General features: G+C 44.5%; 4 protein-coding genes and 1 non-coding gene across 6 annotated transcripts; 3 read left to right on the forward strand and 2 right to left on the reverse strand.

Moving 5' to 3' along the window:
- Nucleotides 1-61: 61 nt before the first annotated feature.
- On the reverse strand, nucleotides 62-7,157 carry LOC144702159 (uncharacterized). Of its 2 annotated transcripts, none has more exons than XM_078574079.1 (9): nucleotides 7,068-7,157; nucleotides 3,463-5,918; nucleotides 3,244-3,351; nucleotides 3,014-3,126; nucleotides 1,057-2,847; nucleotides 926-974; nucleotides 652-854; nucleotides 511-579; nucleotides 62-419 (listed from the first exon to the last, which is right to left on the reverse strand). In XM_078574079.1, exons 2-9 carry the CDS (start codon nucleotides 5,551-5,553, stop codon nucleotides 182-184), a joined length of 4,662 nt encoding a protein of 1,553 aa, XP_078430205.1. In that variant the 5' UTR covers nucleotides 5,554-5,918; nucleotides 7,068-7,157; the 3' UTR covers nucleotides 62-181. The 2 variants fall into 2 exon arrangements, with proteins under 2 accessions (XP_078430205.1, XP_078430206.1); XM_078574080.1 differs by having other exon boundaries at nucleotides 7,076-7,136.
- An 80-nt stretch (nucleotides 7,158-7,237) lies between these two features.
- TRNAA-UGC (transfer RNA alanine (anticodon UGC)) lies at nucleotides 7,238-7,310 on the forward strand. The gene has a single exon. It is a non-coding gene; the product is annotated as a tRNA-Ala (tRNA).
- Nucleotides 7,311-7,769: 459 nt separating this feature from the next.
- On the forward strand, nucleotides 7,770-9,457 carry LOC144702164 (Pentatricopeptide repeat (PPR) superfamily protein). The gene has a single exon (XM_078574086.1). The coding sequence runs from the start codon at nucleotides 7,982-7,984 to the stop codon at nucleotides 9,449-9,451; it is 1,470 nt and encodes a 489-aa protein (XP_078430212.1). The 5' UTR covers nucleotides 7,770-7,981; the 3' UTR covers nucleotides 9,452-9,457.
- LOC144702163 (Tetratricopeptide repeat (TPR)-like superfamily protein) lies at nucleotides 9,421-13,139 on the reverse strand. Its single transcript, XM_078574085.1, has 7 exons — nucleotides 12,423-13,139; nucleotides 11,591-11,813; nucleotides 10,454-10,930; nucleotides 10,157-10,363; nucleotides 9,940-10,077; nucleotides 9,681-9,867; nucleotides 9,421-9,587 (listed from the first exon to the last, which is right to left on the reverse strand). The coding sequence occupies exons 1-6, from the start codon at nucleotides 13,046-13,048 to the stop codon at nucleotides 9,682-9,684; spliced, it is 1,857 nt and encodes a 618-aa protein (XP_078430211.1). The 5' UTR covers nucleotides 13,049-13,139; the 3' UTR covers nucleotides 9,421-9,587; nucleotide 9,681.
- A 6,098-nt stretch (nucleotides 13,140-19,237) lies between these two features.
- LOC144702165 (F-box family protein) lies at nucleotides 19,238-21,079 on the forward strand. The gene is made up of 2 exons (XM_078574088.1): nucleotides 19,238-19,401; nucleotides 20,049-21,079. The coding sequence occupies exon 2, from the start codon at nucleotides 20,090-20,092 to the stop codon at nucleotides 20,849-20,851; it is 762 nt and encodes a 253-aa protein (XP_078430214.1). The 5' UTR covers nucleotides 19,238-19,401; nucleotides 20,049-20,089; the 3' UTR covers nucleotides 20,852-21,079.
- Nucleotides 21,080-22,130: the final 1,051 nt, after the last annotated feature.

A 22,130-nucleotide genomic window follows, 5' to 3' on the forward strand; every position in this document is an offset into this window, starting at 1 on the left:
GCAGACCCGCGGTGAAGCGGCAGTTTTACAGTTGCGGTCGCGCACGTACGGACAACAGATCCGAGAAAAAATGGCATCTCTCTCTCTCCATCCCTCCCACAGTGTCTCACTCTCCCTCTCTTTCTCTCTCTACAAGGGGGGGAAAAAGGAGGACACGGGAGGAGAGGGAAAAGAATCGGGCCTAGAGAGAGACATACGACATACCCTCGGCGATGGCCGACATGGACGACGGCATGGGCAACGCGGCCACGTATCTCTGCGGGTGTATTCGCCGGTGGGCGGCCTCCGAGGTCGGCAAGCTCTCGACTCCCACGTGCTGCCCCCTGCTGTGAAACCGCGCGAACCGGTTGATCAACGAGAATCTCTCCAAGTCCTGGCACTCCACTCTCAGGTCCGCTATCGACGCAGCGCCCTCCAATCTAAAATAGAAAAAAAAACCAGGTTAATATAATAAATAACCCCTGCCCATTTCTTTTTTTATTATCTAAAAAAAAGAATTAAAAAAAGTGCCTTGTCAAGTCCTCCTCCATCTTCCTTGCCCTGGCGACAAAGTCCTCGGCTGACGACGACGACGACGGCCTGGAAGATGAATGTTACGAAGTCAATTCAGTTATTTTTTAATGAGAGGAGAGGAGGGAGTTGCTTGCTTACTGATCGAGGATGCTGCCACAGGCGCGGCCGAGTGCCAGCCTGGCAGCGAGATACGTCACGCTTTCGTAGTGCGTGATTGCGTCAGCGCGGAGGACCTTCGCGGGGAGCGCGGGGAGGAGCTGCTGGGTCAGCTGAGCGGTCAACACTAGCCTTCTTCGGGCCCGTTGACTCTGGGGCACGTCCTCCCCCGCGTCATCGTCAACCTGCTTAACGGTAAGTTTTTCATGTTCAATCTGCCACACAGAAGAGAAAATTGAAGTAATTTTTGACGAACCTTGTCAACCAATCTGTTGGCCGCGTGTGCCCAGCTGGCTTCCGCATTACTGTAACAAAATTAAAACAGACAATCAAAAATCAAACAGCAGAAAGAAAAAAAAAGCTTATCTCTGAAACAATAAGTTTTACCTGATCGTTGACAGCCGCGCATTGACGCCCGAGATCTCACTCCGCCAGGGTGAGCGATCAGACAAGGAAGGTTTGCGCCTCTTTCGAGTTGGGAGCTCAACCGGCTGCACAGCCTCGGCTGCAACAGCTGATGAATTCATCCTCCAGTCGGATTCGACCTGATCAGAATCGTTGGCTTTTCCACCAGAGCTGGACATTTCATTGCTGTTGAGAACAGTCGGAATCCACGAGGGTGGAACAGCGGCTACGACCGCCTTTTGATCACTTGAACTCCGCTCGTCCTTTAGCTTTTCGTAGTGAGCAAACAACGATGGCGCTGTCTGCGGATCAATTCTAGAGGACATCATTCCCATTGATGGAGATGAACTGGAAGCAGCAGTAAGCCCCCGACCAGTCAAAACCCTAGATTCTGCCTCTTTTCGACTGAATTGAGAAGAATCGACTGCACTGTCGCTGGCACGACCCTCCGATGAGAAACACAGCATCTTGGAGTCCGGAGAAAACTGACTTTGACTCCCTGCCAAGTTTAGATCCTTGAACAGAGGGGCACTGGCTGCCGCACTATACCCTTGGATTAATGAATGTGAGGATTTGACAGCAGATTGGCGCGCATCAGGAGCAGACTCTACTGCCGATTTTAACCTTTTCCCAAGCCTTTTACCGGGGTCTGAATCGACTGCCTTCATGGTTTGCATTTGTTGCAGAAGAGAGTAATTATGATGTTGTACATCAGGTGCTTTGAGATGAGGACCCAAAGAAGCAAAATGACGGGCAGAGGCAGCGGCGTTCAGCAGCGAAGAGTGGCTGGGCTGCTTCTCGGGCTGTGAACTTTGGTCAAATTTTGGCTTATTCATGTCTTGTGGGTATGACTGTACAAAGGAAGACGAGCCTAGAGGGGAATTTCCAATGGCAGGATGCCGAGATAAGACTTCTCGAGGGGCATCCGATTTTGCAGGTAGAATCTGACGCACAGAATTCTCTTTACTCGCTTGCTGACCTCTCTGGTTACTTTGTTCATCCGAAGGACTCAAGCTGTGGGACTTGTATGAATTAGGGTTTAACTTATCGGAAAAATTCCCAGGCAACGGTCGCTGGCCGGAGACCTGTGTCCAGGCGTTATGAAGCATAGCTGTGAAAGCCCCTTGTTGGGTCCCACCAGGTCTAGTCAACGACTGGGATGTCAACGGTGCCCTAATTCCAGTATTTGGGCTTCCTATTAACTGAATCTGACCCACGTCTCCTGTGTGTGAAGGATTGATTTGCGCTTGGCGAGTATCAGAAGAAGTTGATAATATCTGACTGGATCCATCTGGGGTGTGTTTTGAGAATTCATCTGAGTCGACTGGACGACGCAAGGGCGTGCTCAGAGACTGTTGTTCCTGCTGCTGAAGCAAACGCTGGGAACCCCGAGAGAAGAAACGAGGGCTTGAAGAAGATATTGAGGCAGCCTGAGAGTTTTCGTTGCTGCGCTGCTCAGATGATTGGCCCGTGTCTTCCATAGCTTCCATTTGCGTTTCATGTATCAGTCGGGCAGTTACATTTGTTTGTCTGAGCTGATCAAGATTTGGCCTGGAACTGGGATTTAAGGTGACTCTAGAGGTTTGTGGGTTCGGTTGTGATGGCAATGACAAGTGTAAACCCGTAACTTGTGAAGTGGAAGCTTGTTGCAAGGCGGAAGGCGGAGCATCAGACCTCTCAGATATTATGTTACGATTTGAGAATAAATGACTCCCCATTGAGTTGGTCTCCCTCGATTGGTCAAGCTTGTGAAGAAGTTCGAGCATATTTTTTCTGCAAAAGGTCAAATGCAAAACTAATATAAAGCCTTGAGTTAGATATCATAATGCAAACTTCATCTTACTCGGTACTCTTACGACGCAAAGGCCGACAAACAAAGATGAAGGATACTATGAAATGAGTGGAGTAACAATTTAAATTACTAGAAAGCAAAATTTACCCTGAGTGGCCCCTCTTGTGCTGCGCAAAAGAAGCAGCAGATTCACCACAAGAATTGGGAATACTTGAATCACCGCCGAAGACATTGTTCTCAGACGGCCCCCTCTCGGTTACCTTCACATTTCCCAGGAATCAAAATCGTCAGTAAAATATGAATTAAATGTTTCTATCAACAGTGCTACGTTGAAAATAGTTTGTTTCTATCAACAGTAAAACATGAATCAAGTTTACCTTATTCAAATCATTTGTGCTGTTAAACGAAGAACCGTCGAACTGTGACGATCTCATATGTCCTCCCTCCTGATATTTCGGTCCATGAGATGGAATATGGGACAATCCCTGCAAATAGGAATCACGATTTTTTGCATTAATTTCCGCTTTATTTACAAAATTTCCTATCGAGGGAAATGGAAACCTCCTGGGACCAAAAGATTCGGCCCCAAAATATACCTGCTCCCTCGCACTGCCACTAGATGAAGGACGCGATGAAATTCCAAAGGTTACATAATCTTTTTCTCTTCCCAAAACTCTACCATTGAAGTCTTGCGCTGGATGCGAGTTCGCGGACATGTAACCTTCATCGGGCACTTCTTTCTGGACATCATTCTCCTCTCTTCTATCATAAAATTCCACGGGGGCCTTGTTGGGGTACAAAGGTGATGCCCAAGCTTGAAAACCATTATCTTCATTCATTTTTACTTTATCAGAATAGCTGTGGTCGGATTGATGTACCGAAAAATATTGTTGATTCGCATCCAAAGCCGTCTTAGAATCATTCAAGGTTATACAAGATGAACTGCCTGCATGAAGCTTTCCCACTTGTATCGAAGGAACTCCTGCATCAGAGTTTCTGAAATGTAAATTACTGGACGAATGCGATACAGCCGCAAATTTTTCGTTCCCGCTGGTTTTTCCCGTGAATACATCACGCTCTTGCATGAGCATGATTTCACTAGGGTTTCCAGCATGAGACTGCCGAGACAGGCTCTCATAATCATGAGTTTTTTGCCCAGCATCCCCACTTGTTTGAGTCCAACCGTTCAATCTACTGTATAACTGCGAAGCGTTGTCATATGGGGTTGAATTCCCCTGTTGAGCCCATGAATCCCGAATATTCATTGAATTTGATCTAGCTTCGGGGGGGGTTATGTTTGGTTGCTGTTCACGCAACAAACCGGTCCAAACACCAGCAGAGGCATCCCCAAAATGCATTTGAGGTTCATTTCTGCCATTAAAATGAGAATTGGCTCTACTCTTACCCACCGGATGAGAGACTTCTGCATTCAGGTTTTCTTCTTGGTTGTACGCAGATTTGAGCGTAGACTGATAGAAGAAGGCGCTAGGTTGCCCGACTGTGCTTTTCTCTGTATTCTCTGCATCATTAAATAAGGGAAAAGATCTTGGTGCTGTAGACAGTTCCTTTGGCAAGTTTTCCATCAAATTTGTCTGCTGCTTCCCATAGTCCTGTGCAAAGGCTGGACTATTGCTTGTGGAGGGTTCTTCCTGCCGTAAGCTCAAGCTGTTCCAGTCATTCTGCAGACCAGTGTCACCACTAGAAGTTTCAGCCACGGCAGACTGCATTAGCGCGCTCCAACTACCACTCTGTAGAGAAGGTAATGCGTTGAGACTGCTATTACCGTCAAGAAGATTCCTATACATGCCTTCAGAATCAGTGTAACGACTGTCAAACGCACCGCCCAAAGTAGCATCATCGTCTCTGCTGAACAAGATTCTTTGCTCTGTAGCATCCAATTTAACCATATCCTGTGCTTCAAACTGAATAGGCCTGCCGCCTCTTAAATCCTGCGGGTGAACGCCTATCCCAACGTTGCTAACTCTCTCGAAATTCTCTGATAAATTACTGCCTCTAGCATCTTGAACTGGATTCTGGTAGAACGAAACCTTCCCTGGAAACCTTTGACCTACAGCAGAATCAACCGGAAAAATCATTTGACCCTGCAATAAGCCTTGCTCCCCCTGGAAAGAATTAAAGGAATTAAACTGCCCAGGAATTTCAGGTTGGCCGCCAACAGATCTACCCAGAGAGTCCACACCAGGATCGCATACAGCTTGAAAGTTGGAATACTGACTGAGTGGGGTTTTATTACCAGATATAGGAGTGCCATATAAATAGTGGTCAACCTGCTCTGAGGAAGGCGCTGCTGGCTGCGGCATCTGCGCTTGATCTTGTGAATATGCATTCCCATTTGAAAGCTTATGAATGCTCAGGCCTCCCATACCCTGGCCCCAATTCGTTGTTCCAACCATATTGTCGCTTGGCCAGAGGTATTTTGCTGGATCAGAAATGGGCACCCCATTTACTACAGGAGGTAATTGATCAAGATCGGTCTGCTTTGAAAGAGATGACAACTGACTCTGTGTATTTTGCTGCCACGTTTCCCTGTCCAGGTGATGAAACTGTTGCTGCCTTTGGAATTCTTGCAATTGTTTGTACATTAACTGCTGTTGATATAGCTGCAAGTCATTGTAACCAGGTTGCTGCCTTGACCAAGGTTGTGATCCGCCTGGTTGCCCTTTCATGGGTAGTGATTTGAGAAGAAATTTTTCGGAATGCAGAGAAGTTTCAAAAACTTTTCCTTCACAGCACCTCTCATAATGTTAGCATAGGACACGAGTAAAATCCCCATGCCCCGAGAGTTCTTGTTTCTGTCCTTCAACTATAGAATTGTGGGACCTAGGCATTGTCTTTTGTTTCACGCCAGTCTGCTCATCAAACTAACATCAAATGCAATAATATTTAGAATTCCTTCATATCCTGGATAAGTTTTGTCCCTTCTGAACGGTCTGAAGTTGAAATGCTACAAAGAAGACTTTTGGAGATTTTCGGAATACTAATGATCTTTTGATTATAGATTCTAATGGTTACTACGTGTAAGAATAAGTACCTGCAAAGAAATAAAAATTAAGAAAAGTTGTCCAGGAGAATTTACAAATAAAGAAGCGTATAAAAAGACCGTCTGCCACAACGTAGACAATTATCAAAGGCATGGCTATCAGAAGAAAACCTAAATTTCCATACTATCATTTGGAAACCTTCTAATTTCTCATCCCGTCGTAGAGATTTCACGTCTCATATTCTCACCACTGGGCCAGACAACAATTTTTTTTAACACAACATCGGAATTCCTGGGGCTAGGGTTTTAAGAACGTCGAATGCAGACAAATAATAAGCTCGCGAGAATGGAGTGATCCACAGAAAAAGACTACACAAGAATTAAGGGTAATTCTCTCTCGCAGTCTCGCTCATCCACGTTGTAGAAAAACTGTAAAGAAAAACTCGATTCTCTATTTTGCACTGCAGCCGACATGGAAAAAAAACGCGGGTACCAGAAAAAATGCCCTTACATGAGAAAGAATCTCGATGAATTATAAAATGCTTCTCAAATGAAAATAAAATACATGACAAAAAGTACTCGAGGGCACCCTGGAAAAAGAGTCGGAGTCCTAATTCGAAGACCCCAACCGGCCATCAAAACTAAAACGCAGATTAACACGGGCCCGAACCGGAGGTGAAATTCAAATCGATGCCAGTTTATCGAGAATATAATTATCAAAATACGGGAAACAGGGGCGAACAGGCCCAAATATCATCATGGTAGAAGCTCCATAGTTCTAGAAACTACATTAGATCAGATCAACCTACACGTTCTCCTCGAAGACCCCACCCTTCCCCCAATTGTTTTCTCCTCGCAGTTCGAGAAAATGGATGAAAATCAAATAACCAGAAGACGCGTGATTCAAAGGGCAATTAACGAGGCAGGGCAATAAGGAACTCCGCAAAATCGAAAATGCAGAAGATTGATCAACATGGTGTCACCGACAAGGATTCCGATAATCACTTCCAAGAGGGGGAATTTGTCAATTAGTAGACGAAATTATGACACCAAGATCGATCAATAAGCGGAAAGAGAATACAGGGTGGATTCAACATCGCGAGGTCCGAACGACGCGAGCCCAGGGTCGAAAAGACGTCCCATGATAGACGCCACAGACGGAGTCAATCACCACAGGAACATACAAAGATTAAGGCTTACCAGCGTACCGAAACGACACCGAAATCACGATCACAACAGTCTAGGGCTTGGAGCATCTCCCGGCGGAACTAGTTCGAGCTGATGTCCAGCTTCTACAGCCTTAGGGCTGGAGAAAAGCTCGCCTTATTTTAATTTAAATTTATTTTATTTTCCAAGCATATCACCAACTGGGGGATGTAGCTCAAATGGTAGAGCGCTCGCTTTGCATGCGAGAGGTACGGGGTTCGATCCCCCGCATCTCCAAATAACTTTTTTATTTGAGTTCAAACGCATGGACGGGACGGATGACGTACCGATAACCGTCTCCGAAGTGTAACATAACTCTGTTTCAATATTTCAGGGGACGGATGACGTCTCATTTACCATCACCAACGGTTAACATACACTTTTTCAAGGTTTAACTGTGAGGGACGGGACGGATGGCGCCCCATCCACTGTCCCTAAAGTTTTACTGGGAAAGGGATATATTTATTTTTATGTTCTAAATGATAGGTACGAGACGGATGACGAGAAATTCACCGTCCCGAAGTTGTAACTAAGAAGGGATATTTTATTTTTAAATTCCTTATCAGAGGTGCGGGACGGACGATGCCTCGTTAACCATCCCCGAAATTTAAATTAAACGGGATATTTTATTCTTAAGCTCTATATGATGGACGGGACGGATGAAGATGCGTTAACCATCCCGAAATTTAAATTAAACGGGATATTTTTATTCTAAAGCTCTATATCAGTGTGGACGGGACGGACGATGACTCATTAACCGTCCCGAAATTTAAATTAAAAGAGATATTTTATTCTTAAGCTCCAGATGATGGGAACGGGACGGACGACGCCTCGTTAACCGGCCCCGAAATTTAAATTAAAATGGAGGGGAAAGAGAACCGCCCCACCCTCGCTCGCTCTCTCCGGCGATGCTCGTCTCGAAACGCCTCGCCGGGCTGCGCCGCCGCCACTTCTCCACCGCGCCGCCGGCCGCCGCCGTCGACCCTTCAACTCTCCTCCGAGTATGCACCGTCCTCTTCCAACAGCAGAACGCCCCCGAAGAGCGCCTCCACGCCAACCTCCGCGCCCTCCGCTTCGACCTCTCCCACGAGTTCTTCCTCCAGATCTGCAATCGCTTCCCTTGTTCATGGCGCCCCCTCCACAATCTCCTCCGCTACGCCGATCAATCCTCCTTCCCCCTCACACCCGTCGCCGTCAACAAGCTCATCGACGTCTTCGGCAAATCCCAGAACACTAAGCGCCTCTGGGACTTCCTCAACGAGATGGCCTCCCGCGACAAGCTCTTCAACGCCAGATCCATCCTCCTCGCTGTCCGATCCTTCGCGGCCGGAAGACAAATCAAGAAGGCGATCGCCGTATTCCACCTCTTCAACCGCGTAAACCCCCAATTCTGCACCGTGACCACGCTCAACGCGGCCATCGCCGAGCTCTGCACCCGCCGCCTTGTTCCCGAGGCTAAGGCCATCGTCTACGGCCTCAAACCCTTGATCGCGCCCGATTCCACCACGTACAGTCTCCTGGCCGTCGGATTCTGCCGATCGGGGGATCTCGTCCGCGCATCGACGGTCTGGAACGCCTTGTCCGACGCCGGATTGGATCCCGACCTCGCCGCGTACAACGAGATGATCTCGACGTTCTTCAAGTGCAACAGGCAAGACGAAGCTCTCGCCATCTTCGATAGTCTGAGGCGGGAGAGGCTGCGCGAAGTTGATAGTTCAGACTACAAGACGGTGATCTCGTGGATGTGCAAGAGGGGGAGGATCGGACGGCCACTGATGCTTGCGGCGGAGATGATCAAGAGAGGGGTAGAGATCGACGGTCCTTGTCTGGGAGCTCTGGCCTACGGTCTTCTCTGCAGGAGGAGGGTCAAGGAAGCCTACAAGCTGATGGTAGGGGCAGACTTAAGCGCGTATCACGGCCTCATCAAGGGTCTTGTTCGACTGAGGCGCACGAGCGAGGCCACCCAGGTGTTCAGGGAAATGTCCCAGAGAGGAATTCGACCTTCAATGCATACCTATATAATGCTGCTGCAGGGTCATATGGGAAAGAGAGGAAGGAAGTGCAATGAAGATGAAGCCAATTTCGAAACTATCTTCGTCGGTGGGCTTGTGAAAGCTGGACGCATGCATGATGTTACCAAGTACATCGAGAGGTCGATTTGGAGCGGCACGAAGGTGCCCAGGTTCGATTACAACAAATTTCTCAGAGATTTCTCAAACGAAGAGGGAGTGGTCATGTTTGAACGGGTCGGAAAGAGGTTGAAAGAGGCTGGGATGACGGATCTCGGAGACGTGTTCTTGAGCTATGGGATGAATATGGCGACCAGAGAGAGGAGGATTTCTGGGTCTTTTATGTCCAACACTAGTTTGAAGATTTGATCCTCAGTGTGGAATTCTACTTGAAACAGGTAAGAAACAGTCTGGTTCGCAATGGTGATATACACAATCTATGAGATTCGCCGTCGCCATGCTTATTACCAGGAGGAGATTGGAGGAGGGCCCATCAGCAGCAGCTCTGAGCAAAGTTTTTTTGAGGAGGGGGAATTGGGTCAGAACCCAAGCAAGAGAAATTTTCTGAAGCATGGAATGAGCGAAAGGGGTGTCTAACCTTAGGCGTAATTCATGCTATAATCAAGGTTAAAGAGCATCGCCCTGCGATTTTCGCTGCCCAGTCTGTAGCTGAGCTTTCTGGCAAGTGATTCTACCTTGTCATTGCTGTCAAAGTCAAGCTCCCTCACACATCGCCGGCGGATCTTTCGGAGTAATTCCTTGTCGGGAGAAAATCCGGCCTCCGCCTGCCCAAATGAAGAACAAGAGAAGTTAATTATTACCCCATGAAAGGGAATACCAGGCTGAGATGAAAATACCATCTCATCAACCACGGCGAGCGCGGCTTTCTGGTCTTTGTTCATCAGGTGGGCTTCTATGAGCAGCTGGTATGTCGTGGAGTTGGGCTTCACCCCAAGGCTTGTCATGTGTTCAAAGACTCTAGAAGCCTCAAAGGTCTGAAAATCATAAAAACACCGACTTTGTAATATAGAGAAGACAATCACCATGATTGCCAATGAAAGAGATCATACGGACCTTCTTGAGCTTTCCAAAAGCACTCATCAGGGCATTGTACGAGTGGATGTCAGGAGTCAACCCAAAGGTGCCTGAAATCGCCTCAAAAGTCTGATAGGCCCGATCAAGATCCCATATGTTGCCGCAACCCAATACAACACAGTTCAAAGCCGCCACTGACTTGTATGGCTTATCAGCACGGCTGAGATTCTCCAACTGGAAATAGACCTGAAATTCTCCACAACAAAAACCAAGGTCAGGTTCGAATCATAGCCCAGAAAAGATTAAAGCTTCGATTATTAAAGCTTCGATTCTTACCGTGTCCAGAGTAGAAAAGCCCTTTTTGCAGCAGGCGACGACCAGAGGATGGAGAGATGTTAACGGAGAGAAGAGATCTTCAGACCCAGGAGAACCGCCGTATGCAGTCTCGAACTCGCTCAAGGTGTTGAAGGCTCGCTGGAGATTTCCCAAATTGGCGTAGGCATGGATCTTTCCGAGGTAAGTTTCTGGGATGGGCAGCCTTTTACCACGTAGAGATCGTCTCAGTATTTCCCAAGAAGCGTCCAAGAGCACGGTGTTATACGTCCTCGCAGCGACGCCGAGGATGGAGACCACCAACCCTTCCTCGATGGCGAGAGTGGCGGGAGGCCCGGCATTCTCCCCTCGAGAAATCCATCGACACAGAGATTCCAGAGCATAATAACATAGTTTGCTGTGGTCAGCCTGAATTGCAGCTTCCGCGAGCCTATTGGCCATACCCCAAGGGGGGATAAGAGCTTTGTTCTGATCCATGTTCTGTAAAAAAAAATTAATACACCCCCAATTTATTTGTTCCCCTGAGAATATGAAAATAGATATGAAATTTACAGGGCTCTATCTCAAACTCAAATCAGAATGGGTTCTCTTGAAGAGCGCATCGAGATGATTACCAAACAGGAAATTAGTTGGGCGAGTATTAAGGGACTCTTTAGTTCTTATCCGTTGAGAAATACACATTATATATACTACGTTCCAGCTGAAATGAGTTTGGTGCGCGTAAAGGGGAGCGTCGGTTCATTGTTGTTGTGATATAAACATAAAGTAAGATACCTTGCACCAGATAGTAATTGGGTGAGAATAAAAGAAGGCTTTCCTTTAGCCAAATTGTGAAATAATCATTTCAAGTAAACCACCACCCAGCAAAAATTCATCGGGTGAACATCAAGGAGGCTTTGATTCAATGAATATATGAAATGAGCATAAAGCAAATTACCTTGCACCGGAAATTAATTGGGTGAACATAAATTAAATTATTTTCCAGCGGAAATTTACTGGGTGGGCATCAAGGAAGGCTTTGGTTTATTCAAATTATAAAATAAATAATAAGTAAATTACCTTCCAGCGGAAATTAACTGGACGAGCAGATAAGGAGGCTTTGATTCATTGAAATTCTAAAATAGTCATCAAGTAAATTACCTTACACTTCTCTACAACAGATGTCAACTCATTTAATTTTCCACCATCTATGCACCTCCGGACAAAGGTGATGAACATATTATTTGATAGCGTACGACCATCTTTCAGCGCAAGATCAATATATTTTAAAGATGAATCCAGTTGGCCCTGCGAAATGAGAAGCTCGATGACCATGTTATATGATTCGTCGTTTGGGTTGGAGCTGGTCCCTGTCTGCATCATCCTGACGTCAATAAATACAGAATTTATCACGGAAGTAGAGGTCGAGGTTCTACACTTGACATTGAACGTGGAACGTGGAAACTGTACGCAGAAACGACCAAGATTACAAAAAGAAACAAATCATCTAGAGGATTAAAAGACAAAAAATACACAGACAACCCATCTTCCACAGAAAGGTTACAAAACCGCATATATCTAGTCCGAAGCCTTCTAAAAATTGAGATGTAATTTTAATATTTGATCTGAACAAAGTATCAGAACACACATGTGACTGAGACTGATATCCGACAAAGTATCTGATCCGAAAAAAACCATAATGCGCACTCAGGTATACGAAACCCCTGGTTAATGTAGAAGGCTCGATTTAATGCAAAAAGTATGCGAAGAGAAAATCAAAATATAAGTTCATATACCTTGTCCACCGTCAGAGGAGGAAATGAGCATTCTGATATTTGATCATTGAATTAAGACGTAAATAACAGACAACCAAATATGATATTCTCCGAAAGGAACTTCTTCCTTCATTCTTATTGTTAATTTTAACGATCAAGGAAATGCGAACGAGAGAGAGAGATAACAAAAATAGCTCAAAAAAAAAGAAATTACTCACCGATCCAACAATTTCTGCGCAGCTTCGCTCTCCTGCGCCTTGTGCATTGCTTTGAGAACAATGTTGTAGGAGGCCGTATTGGGAGAAATCTCGTACTCCTCCATCTGCGCAACAAGATCCAAGAGCTCACCAGCGGTAGAATCCAGCATATGGTTCGCCCAAAGGTAGTGATTGAACAGATCGACATTGGGCCTATTGGGTTTGCCATTTGCGTCAAGCGACCGGACCCAGTGCTCGAACAAATGCCTCATTTCCGACCATCTCCCGGTGGCCGTCCAGTCCGAGTACACGTTCATGAGCCCTTCAGTCTCCAGAGTCTGCGAGAAAGCATGGATCTTAGCAGCGCTGATTGAAGATGAAGAAAGACCCACGCCCAGGGGGGCGAGAAGGGACGCCGAGGAGGTGAAGTTTGGAGATCTCCAGTTGCTGTCATGGTAGAGTGGACTTCCCGAGGAAGGGCTTGGTGGGAGGGGACTGGGTTCAGATGGGCCAGAGGAATCGACTAGCTGGAGTTCTTGTAAACGGGGAAGGGAAGAGGAGATTCGACGGAGAGAGGTGAGATTGAGAGTTCGAATGAGGAAGACAGCCGCCTGCCGACGCCCAATTGCGGCCATCTTCCCCGCCATTGTCGCTCCGGAGCCAGGCTCGATCAGCTTGTATGTACCACTTGCCCTATTTCATCAGCAGAGGCGACTAGGGTTTAGTTGAGAACGGTGTTGAGAGATCAGGGATCGGACTGATATTATCATTCTCTCTCTCTCTCTCTCTCTCTCTCTCTCTCTCTCTCTCTCTCTCTCTCTCTCTCTCTCTCTCTCTCTCTCTCTATCTCTCTCTCTCTCTCTCTCTCTCTCTCTCTCTCTCTCTCTCTCTCTCTCTCTCTCTCTCTCTCTCTCTCTCTCTCTCTCTCTCTCTCTCTCTCTCTCTCTCTCTCTCTCTCTCTCTCTCTCTCTCTCTCTCTCTCTCTATCTCTCTCTCTCTCTCTCTCTCTCTCTCTCTATCTCTCTCTCCATCTCTCTATCTCTCTCTCGCTATCTATATCTCTCTCTCTCTATCTCTCTATCTCTCTCTCTATCTATCTCTCTCTATCTCTCTCTCTCTCTATCTTTCTCTCTCTCTATCTCTCTATCTCTCTATCTCTCTATCTCTCTCTCTCTATCTATCTCTCTCTCTATCTCTCTATCTCTCTATCTCTCTATCTCTCTATCTCTCTATCTCTCTCTCTCTATCTCTCTCTCTCTATCTCTATCTCTCTCTCTCTTTCTATATCTCTCTAGCTCTCTCTATCTCTCTATCTATCTCTCTATCTCTCTGTATCTCTGTCTGGATTACAACTGTGGAACTCTTGACATGACGGTATTTCTCTGTTGCTATGCAGTTTTTACAATGACATTGGATGGGACTGAAAAAATTGGGCATAACCAATATACATAGACGCTTTAAGACTGCAAAGCCTTGGTCTGAGTATTTGATGGACATGGAACGGTATTATTTAATAAAAAAAGAGATATAGTATAACCCCTTTTTTTTCAATCGTCATACTTTTGAGTTTCCTATTCATTAAAAAATCATTTACAGAGAGTTGATGATTACAGTTCTTCCACGAAATTAATTCGAAACATTCCAGACTAAGTATGGTAGACTTCTGACATTTTCCTCAAAACATCACAAATGATTCCACTTGTTTCTGGAAAACAACAAATTTACGTGGATGGACACATATACAATGGATAAATTGTACCTCATGCCATATTTATTGGCCAATGATGTCAAATTGACTTAAATATTTGACCGATGATGGGTGAAATTTTAGCTACATGCCGTGAAAATTAGATTTCTGACTTGAACATATAGGGCATTCACTTGATGGTCGAACAATAGTTATCATCACATGCACGAAGCCAGCTTTTGTAACTGTACAGACATGTTTATGCATACCAAGAATGACACATGAGTATAACCAACTGTATATGGTTCAAAGTGTGCATCTACCACGTGCATTGGACGGCTAGCTTTGTGCAGATGAAAACAATACGTTTACCATTAACGAGGCAAATCGTCAAGTTAAGCCTCCTAATTTATATGAATTTTATATAACCATATCCTTTATCATTGGTCAAATATTTATGTGAATCATACACATCTATGAGGTGAAACATGATAGCTTGCGTGGACATACCTGCCACCTTAGATATTCATGTACGAATTGATATATTATTTTGTATGAGCTTATACATGGGTGAATGAATTAAATATTTATATTATTTTAAATAATATAACTACAGATATCTAAGATAATTTATAAGAATTTTTTACATCAAATTCATGGTGGGAATACAATTATTGGATTTGCCTTTTATGGCTTAAGAAGCGAGTAATTATTGTGTAATTCTTAGTAATTGAAGTAAGTGTTGTCTTATTTTTCTCTCTCGCGTTAAATGCATTTGACAATTGTGTTTGTGAATACTACAGATTTGCCCCTTTCAGTTTTGAGATCCATATAGGCAGATCGAGCCCTATTTTTCAAACTCTCCTCTCTCGATCTCTGAGTTAAAATTTGCACTACAAGAGAAAGCTTCAGATTCTGGCTTTATAAATTTACATGTTGTTTTTTAGATACCTTTCAAAACCAATATTTTTGCTAAAATAATCCCAGATTCATAGGATTTGGAATCATATATCGTACTGCAAGTTTCAAGAACGTAAAAGGATAAAGATATTGTGCAATAGAATGCACTTGGTCTAAGATTATTATTTGGATATTATTACTAACTTTTTTTTGTTGGGTTGTATAGTTTTCATCTGGATAAAATACATGGATTCCTGCAGTGGAGGGCCTTCATAACTTGGACCTACAAAATGATTGATCAAATCACCTAGGCACAAATCTCATATGTGATTTTTAAAATTATCGAGTGAGATGTGTTGAGTTATTCAAGCACGCAACCTCTACATGTATACAAGCGATCGCCAACAAGTCAAATCTCCTCCACCCTAATGAACTCCATCCACACTCCCATGTCGTCATTGCATAGTACTGATCACATTAGTAATAGAGAGGAGTGAAAGGGAGAAATGAGACCAAGGAGAAGGGGCTTGGACAATTTTGATATGGGGGATTTCATTCACTGCCTTCACCTATTTATAATAAGTATATATTTTTCATAAAAATACCCAATCTTTAAGAGTATCTTTTGACATATAAAAGACAATTTGTGTGTGACCTTCTTGGCCCATGTATTAGTGTAATTAATGACTCCAATGGCTCCATAATCTTTATTGGACTTCCAAATTATTCACTATATCATCATATAGAATATCATATGATGCAACTGTTGGGTTCTAGAGGCCTTGACTTTGATGAACAGAACAAAACGATGCGCAGTGGAAGACTTTTGTGAATCAAACGACATCAATAAAATATTAAAATGAAGTACCTTTTCACGGATCGTATCCATGATTTCTTCGATCCTAGAGCAAGACGAGTCGAGCTGCTCAACTGTGCAGCCTCTAGACGTATCCATGCGATCCTCGGCACGTCGGATCTCCTCCTTCTCGTTGACGAGCCCCGTTCTTTCTCTGTCGGCGTCGTTACGTCGTCCCGATCACATCAGGGATGGAGAGGGGGTGTGGGGAGAGTGGAGAAGAAGGGGAAATGCCCTTGAACAATTCTGGCCTGTGTGAATTTCGTTCAGGGCCTTCCCCTATTTATACTAAGTGTGTATTTTTTATAAAAACCCCCAAAACTTAAGTATATCTTCCAACGTCCAAAAGACCATTTGCGTGTGACCCGCTAGGCCCATGTATCAGTCTAGTTAACGACTCCAGCGGCCCAATAACCTTTATTGGCCTTCCAAATTAAACAACTATATCATCATATAGATTAATTAACGTCGGATCGATTTAACCTAATCGATAGGTCGAGTCTCCGACACGTGGGGTGCCAAGCTACACCTCGTGTCCTAGAAGATACAAAGGAGTGTGTACCGACTCACTCATGGAGCGTGTTTGTCATCGGTTACCGTGTATGTATAATCCCTCATCCACTTGACGCTCCTTGGATGACTTAGGGTATGGTCAACTGTCAAACCCTAATCGGTCATCCGAGTTAGTACTGATGCATTCAGAAATCATCGGAGAACTCTTCTCCGATATATCACTATCTTGGCCAAGGACTTCGTTGCATCATCTTCCTTGAGCTGTCACCTCTTATACCGAGGGTGGACGATCCCATTTTGACCACTCAATTGCCTTCGTGTACTTCTTGATGCACCCGAACTTAGACCGTTTAGAATCCCATGATTAGAGACTCGTTGGCCATAGCCAAAGTACAACCGTCCGTCCACAAGACGTCTTTGGTGTCTCAAGTCAAAGTACCACTTACACAACCGTGACGTAAATCAACCTAATTGACAGTTCGGTATAATACAATTCAGGGATTCGTACGAACCAATTCAGTGAACTCTTTCCACTAAAGAGAACCCACTATCTATCCTTAGTGTTGCCACACTAATGGCTACGGGACCGGCCATACTCATCATATGAGTGAGGCTAGATAGTGCTATTCTATCCATATACTTCAATGTCCTTCTCGCGTATCCTTTGAATAGGAATGTTTAGAACACATGCTTAAAGACTAGTGATCTCCGTATTACGATCTCATCATAATTCACAAAGTCAGACCATGTATTCATGGACTTCATTATACGCATCACACATGCACTATAATGAATATGTTCTATTAATGAATATGGAACGAGATGTGGAATGTGTGATTGGCTTACCGGCCACATATATTTCCATCAGCAACAATTTACTCCAATTGATATGTCGAGTCTCCAACACGTGGAGTGCGAAGTTATGCATCATGCTCTAGATGATACAAAAGAGCATGCATCGACTCACGCTTGGAACCTTTTGGTCATTTATCGTGCATGCATAATCTCTCATCCACGAGATGCTCCTAGGAAGACTCAGGCTATATTCGGTCGTCAAACCCTAATCGGTCATACAAGTTAGTATTGATGTGTTTGGAAATTATCATGAACTCTTATCTAATATTTCACTGCCTTGGTAAAGGACTAAATTACATTGTCTTCCTTAAGTTCGTCTTATACTGAGGGCAAACAATCCCATCTTGAACTTATTGCTGCACCCAAACTAAGACTCGTTAGAATTCTATGACTATGAACTCGTAGGTCATAATCAAAATGCAAACACCCATCCACAATATATATTTGGTGTCTTAGATCTAAGGGCCACTTATAAAATCATGACAAGAAACCTAATCGAGAGTATGATGTCATTTTGTGATTCGTGCAGATCAATTCAGTGAGCTTCTTCCACTAAAGAACATCCATTATCTATCCTTAGTGTATCCATACTAATGACAACAAAATCAGCCATACTCATCATGCACACAAGGTTAGATAGTGATATTCTATATGGATAATTTCACATCCTTATTGATTATACTTTGAATAAGAATATTTAGAACAAATACTTAAAGACTAGTGATGTGTATATTATGATCTCACAGTAATGCACCAAGGCAGATTGTGCATTCGTGGGGTTCATCAAAATCATCACATGTGCACTATACTGAAGACAATGTACTAATGAACAATGGAAGAGATGTGGAATGTGCGATTGGTTTGCTGCCCACATATCTTTACGTTGCATTTATCAATATATTTAGAAAAAAAATTAAAATGCATAAAGAGACATAATATAGGGTACAATGGCATAAAAAGATAAAGGTAACCACAAAACATAGAACATGATAAAAAAAATTTAATCAATCTAAGATAGGCATTAGATATACAAATAAAGAAGATGAATTTACGAGGGATGGAGATAGAGTAAAATAGAGACATATATAGAAATATAGACATATAGTAGAATGATAGACATAATTGTATAAATAGATGCAGAGAGAGAGAGGGAGAAAATATTGATAAATACTCACACAGTGATTTAGAGGGATATAAAAACTAATGAAGAGAGAAGATATAAGTGTCAAAATTTCCTACATACATCTTTCTCCCCACATGGCTACATCTATCCCCTCTCCCGATCCATATTAGAGCATTAGAATCTCATACAACATACTCATACTTATGAACATATCCCACAATCTTTCATAACCATGTCTCTCTATATAAACATATATCTAACTATTTCATACACATATATAATAACTTCATCAGTGTATACATCTAAATATATTTATCCATGTACCTTGTTTTTTCACTTTGAGATGGAACTTTCCAATATATGGCAAGGGGATTATTATATGGGCAACTGGCTTAGATAGTGGGACCAACTTTCATTGGTGGCAGACAGGCCTAAATTTTATGCATTGATAAAAAACAGATGGAATAAATAGGTATACACTGTTGATACAGAGAGATTGCTTTGGGAGAGAGTGATCATATATATTCATAAATATGTTGTATTAAAGTCTTGTATTGGTGTCAAGAGAAATACATGTACGGAACGAGGATTCTGATATTTTTTGATGTCAAGCTCCGAAACAAATATGGATATTCTACTAGAACACATGGCGGATCACTCTCTTCTCTGAGTTGCTCCAGAGGACGGATGATGGGGGATAATCTGGACTACTGATGAAGATCTTACCGCTCTTGGACTTGGTGATGGAAATAGAAGCAGATGAGTTTTGTGACATTCCCCAGGCATAGTGATACTTGGGCTCTATCTAGTCTCAAATCTCAATTACCCAATAATCTGTTTCGACTTTGGGCTGGGCCTGTTTACTGACGGCTTAGATTTCAGTTAGATATCAGACCAATAACAGAGTGTACGTGTCCTCGTCCGAGACGGGTTCTCTTCGGCGGTTGTTTTCTGCCCGTGGTTGTTCGATTTCTTCTCCGTCGATCCTCAGCTTTGAACTCGTGCTGTTGATCCGTTCTGCCGGCTTGTTGGGGTGGATCGTCGTGTGGAGCCGACGAAGTTTCGAGTACGTGTTCATCGTTTTTCGTTTTGATTTTGTCTTCCATGTGTAGTCCGAATTTCTCTCAAAGGCATCGCCTTTCTCGTCCAAGCCGATCTCTCGGCCCTCATCCTGATTCTTTGAAGTTCAATTTTTTGCGTCTCGTAATATCTAGGTTTCATGAAAGTTTCTAGATGTAGAAATCTGAGCGAGGAACGCGGTTTCTGTTTGTTATTAAAGGCTAGACATCATCGGAGTAAGATCTTTTAGGGCCCTTTTCTGTTTCCTATCCTCGCCTCGTCGAGGAGGAAAAGAAGAAGACCTATTCTTCATCCTTCTCCCTGTTAACTGCGTTTGCTTCAATCTCCTTCAAAATTTTGAGATGGCAATATCCCCTCTTGGGAACTTTCTGAGTTCATCAAGTTTGGGTTTTTAAGAGTCCTATAAACCATTTCGATGACAATATTTCCCAGTCTTCAGAATTAGTCGGCTTGAACAAAAATATGTATAAAATCCAGGCGTCGTTCTTACAATACCAAATTCGTGATATCGACGGAACATTCTATTTTCTTGATGTTAGATACCAAAAAAAAAATTCCATGCAACTCTGGCCCAGAATTATCCTCATTTGAAACATGCCGGCCCCGAGAAAGATAACCATTTCTCTTCGTCAGGTGCTGAATACGTCAAATTTCTTCAGCGGGGCGATAAGAGGATGACCGACGATTGGATCATGGGGGAGGTTCTGAAAGAAGTATTCCCACTTTTAGACGGGCCCGACCTGGCTTCCTGCATGCTGGTGTCCCGTCAATGGCGCGACGTGGCCAAAGACGACTACTTCTGGAAATGCCTTTGCGCCAAGAGATGGCCTTCCGTCTGCAAGAACAAACCCACTTCGGCCATGAGCTACCGCAGCTTCTTCCAGACTTTCTCCAAGTGCCGGCCACGCCAGTCGCTCCCCCCGCCCAAACTCTCCTTCAAAGACCTCGTCTTCTACATCGACATCTGGTCGGACCGGCGGCTCATCTTCTCCGAACCGGTGCCCGGGCCGGTTCTCCGAGCCGGGATCGCCGACCCGCCATTGGGCATCTCGGAGAGCATGAAGCTGTACCTGCTGGGGCCGAACTACAAGATGATGATGCCGGTGGAGCCCCAGTTCATCGTGCCGAGGGAGGAGCCTTTGAGCGTGTCTGTGCTCGTGGGGAGAAGAGATAGCGGGAAGGTGGCTTGCGTTGTGGGGAAGGCGTTGTTTGATTACGTAGATTGGAGCACTTTCAGAGCTCTGGCGTACGAGTTTCTCAACCTGTCGCCGAATTATCCCTTCGTCTCTGGCGTGAGGGCGTGGATTTCGCTCTTGTTCATGGCGGGTGCTGGGCAGGACACGGCGCAGGTCTTTGGCCTGGAGATCGACTTCTGCGATGCCGCTACCTCTGAGAGGGAGGTCCTCTGGCTTCTCGACATGCTCGATTGGAAATAAGTCCCTTCTCTCGCTTTCTTTGTCTATCGCTGTTGAATTGTATGTAAATCTGCAGCCCATGTTGGGCGAAGAAATAACGTTCCTTCTCTCTCTATCTCTTTAACTGTTGAACTGTATGTAAATCTGCAGCCCATGTTGGGCAAGGAAAGAACCTTCTCTCCCTCTCTCTCTTGAATTCTATGTAACTCTGCAGCCCATGTTGGGCAAGGAAAGAACCTTCCTTCTCTCTCTTCCTCTCTCTCTCTCTCTCTCTCTCTCTCTTGACCTGTATGTAAATCTGCAGTCCATGTTGGGCACGGAAATAACCATTCTCTCTCTCTCGACTTATATGTAAATATGCAGCCCATGTTGGGCAAGGAAAGAACCTTCCTTCTCTCTCTTCCTCTCTCTCTCTCTCTCTCTTGAACTGTATGTAAATTTGCAGCCCATGTTGGGCAATGAAATAAATGTCTTCTCTGCATCGTGCATGAAATAACCTTCGCCAAGTCATACTAGATGTTTGGGTGGTAGCGAAGCCTGGCCCATTTCGGGCAACGACAGGATCAATGATTAACTTGTACAACTCCTTAAGCTTAGTTATGCATACATGTATGGAAGGACACAGTCTGGTCTTGGTCCGGTTTTACCGAAAACCTAAACCTTAACCTGTAGTTCGGTCCGGTCTCGAGCCAGTCTAGTCTCTATCGGTCATGTGGACTAGTCAATGTGAAAGTCAATGTTAAGTTGACTTAATCTTCATGTTGACTAGTCAAGACACAGATAATGAGAGGGACACAGTGAGACAATGAGAGTGTGAGAGGGTGAGTCTAAGAGAGAGTGCGAGAGGGAATTGGTAAGAGCGAGAGTGTGAGAGGGGAGAGGAAAAGAGTGGGAGAGGGAGAGAGGGAGAGAAGAAGAGAGAGAGAGAGAATGAGAGAGGGAGAGAGAACGAGAGAGGGCAAGAAAGAGAATGACAGAGAAAGACACAAGAGGGAGAGAGGGGGAGAGTGAGAGTGGGAGAGAGGGTGAGAGGGAGAGAGAGAGGGAGAACGGGAAGGAGATTGAGAGAGGGGAGAGTGAGAGTGGGAGAGAGGGTGAGAGGGAGAGAGAGAGGGAGAACGGGAAGGAGATTGAGAGAGGGGAGAGTGCGAGGAAGAGAGGAGAGAGGGAGAGGGAGAGAGAGAGGAAGAGGGAGAGAGAGGCCACATGAGAGTGATGGAGAGAGGAGGAGAGTGAGAGAGAGGGATAGGGTGAGAGAAAGAGGTAGAGAGGCACATGCAAGTTTTGAAAATGTCAAATC

Source organism: Wolffia australiana, chromosome 4 (genome assembly GCF_029677425.1).
Source record: "Wolffia australiana isolate 7733 chromosome 4, ASM2967742v1".
Taxonomy (NCBI): Eukaryota; Viridiplantae; Streptophyta; class Magnoliopsida; order Alismatales; family Araceae; genus Wolffia; species Wolffia australiana.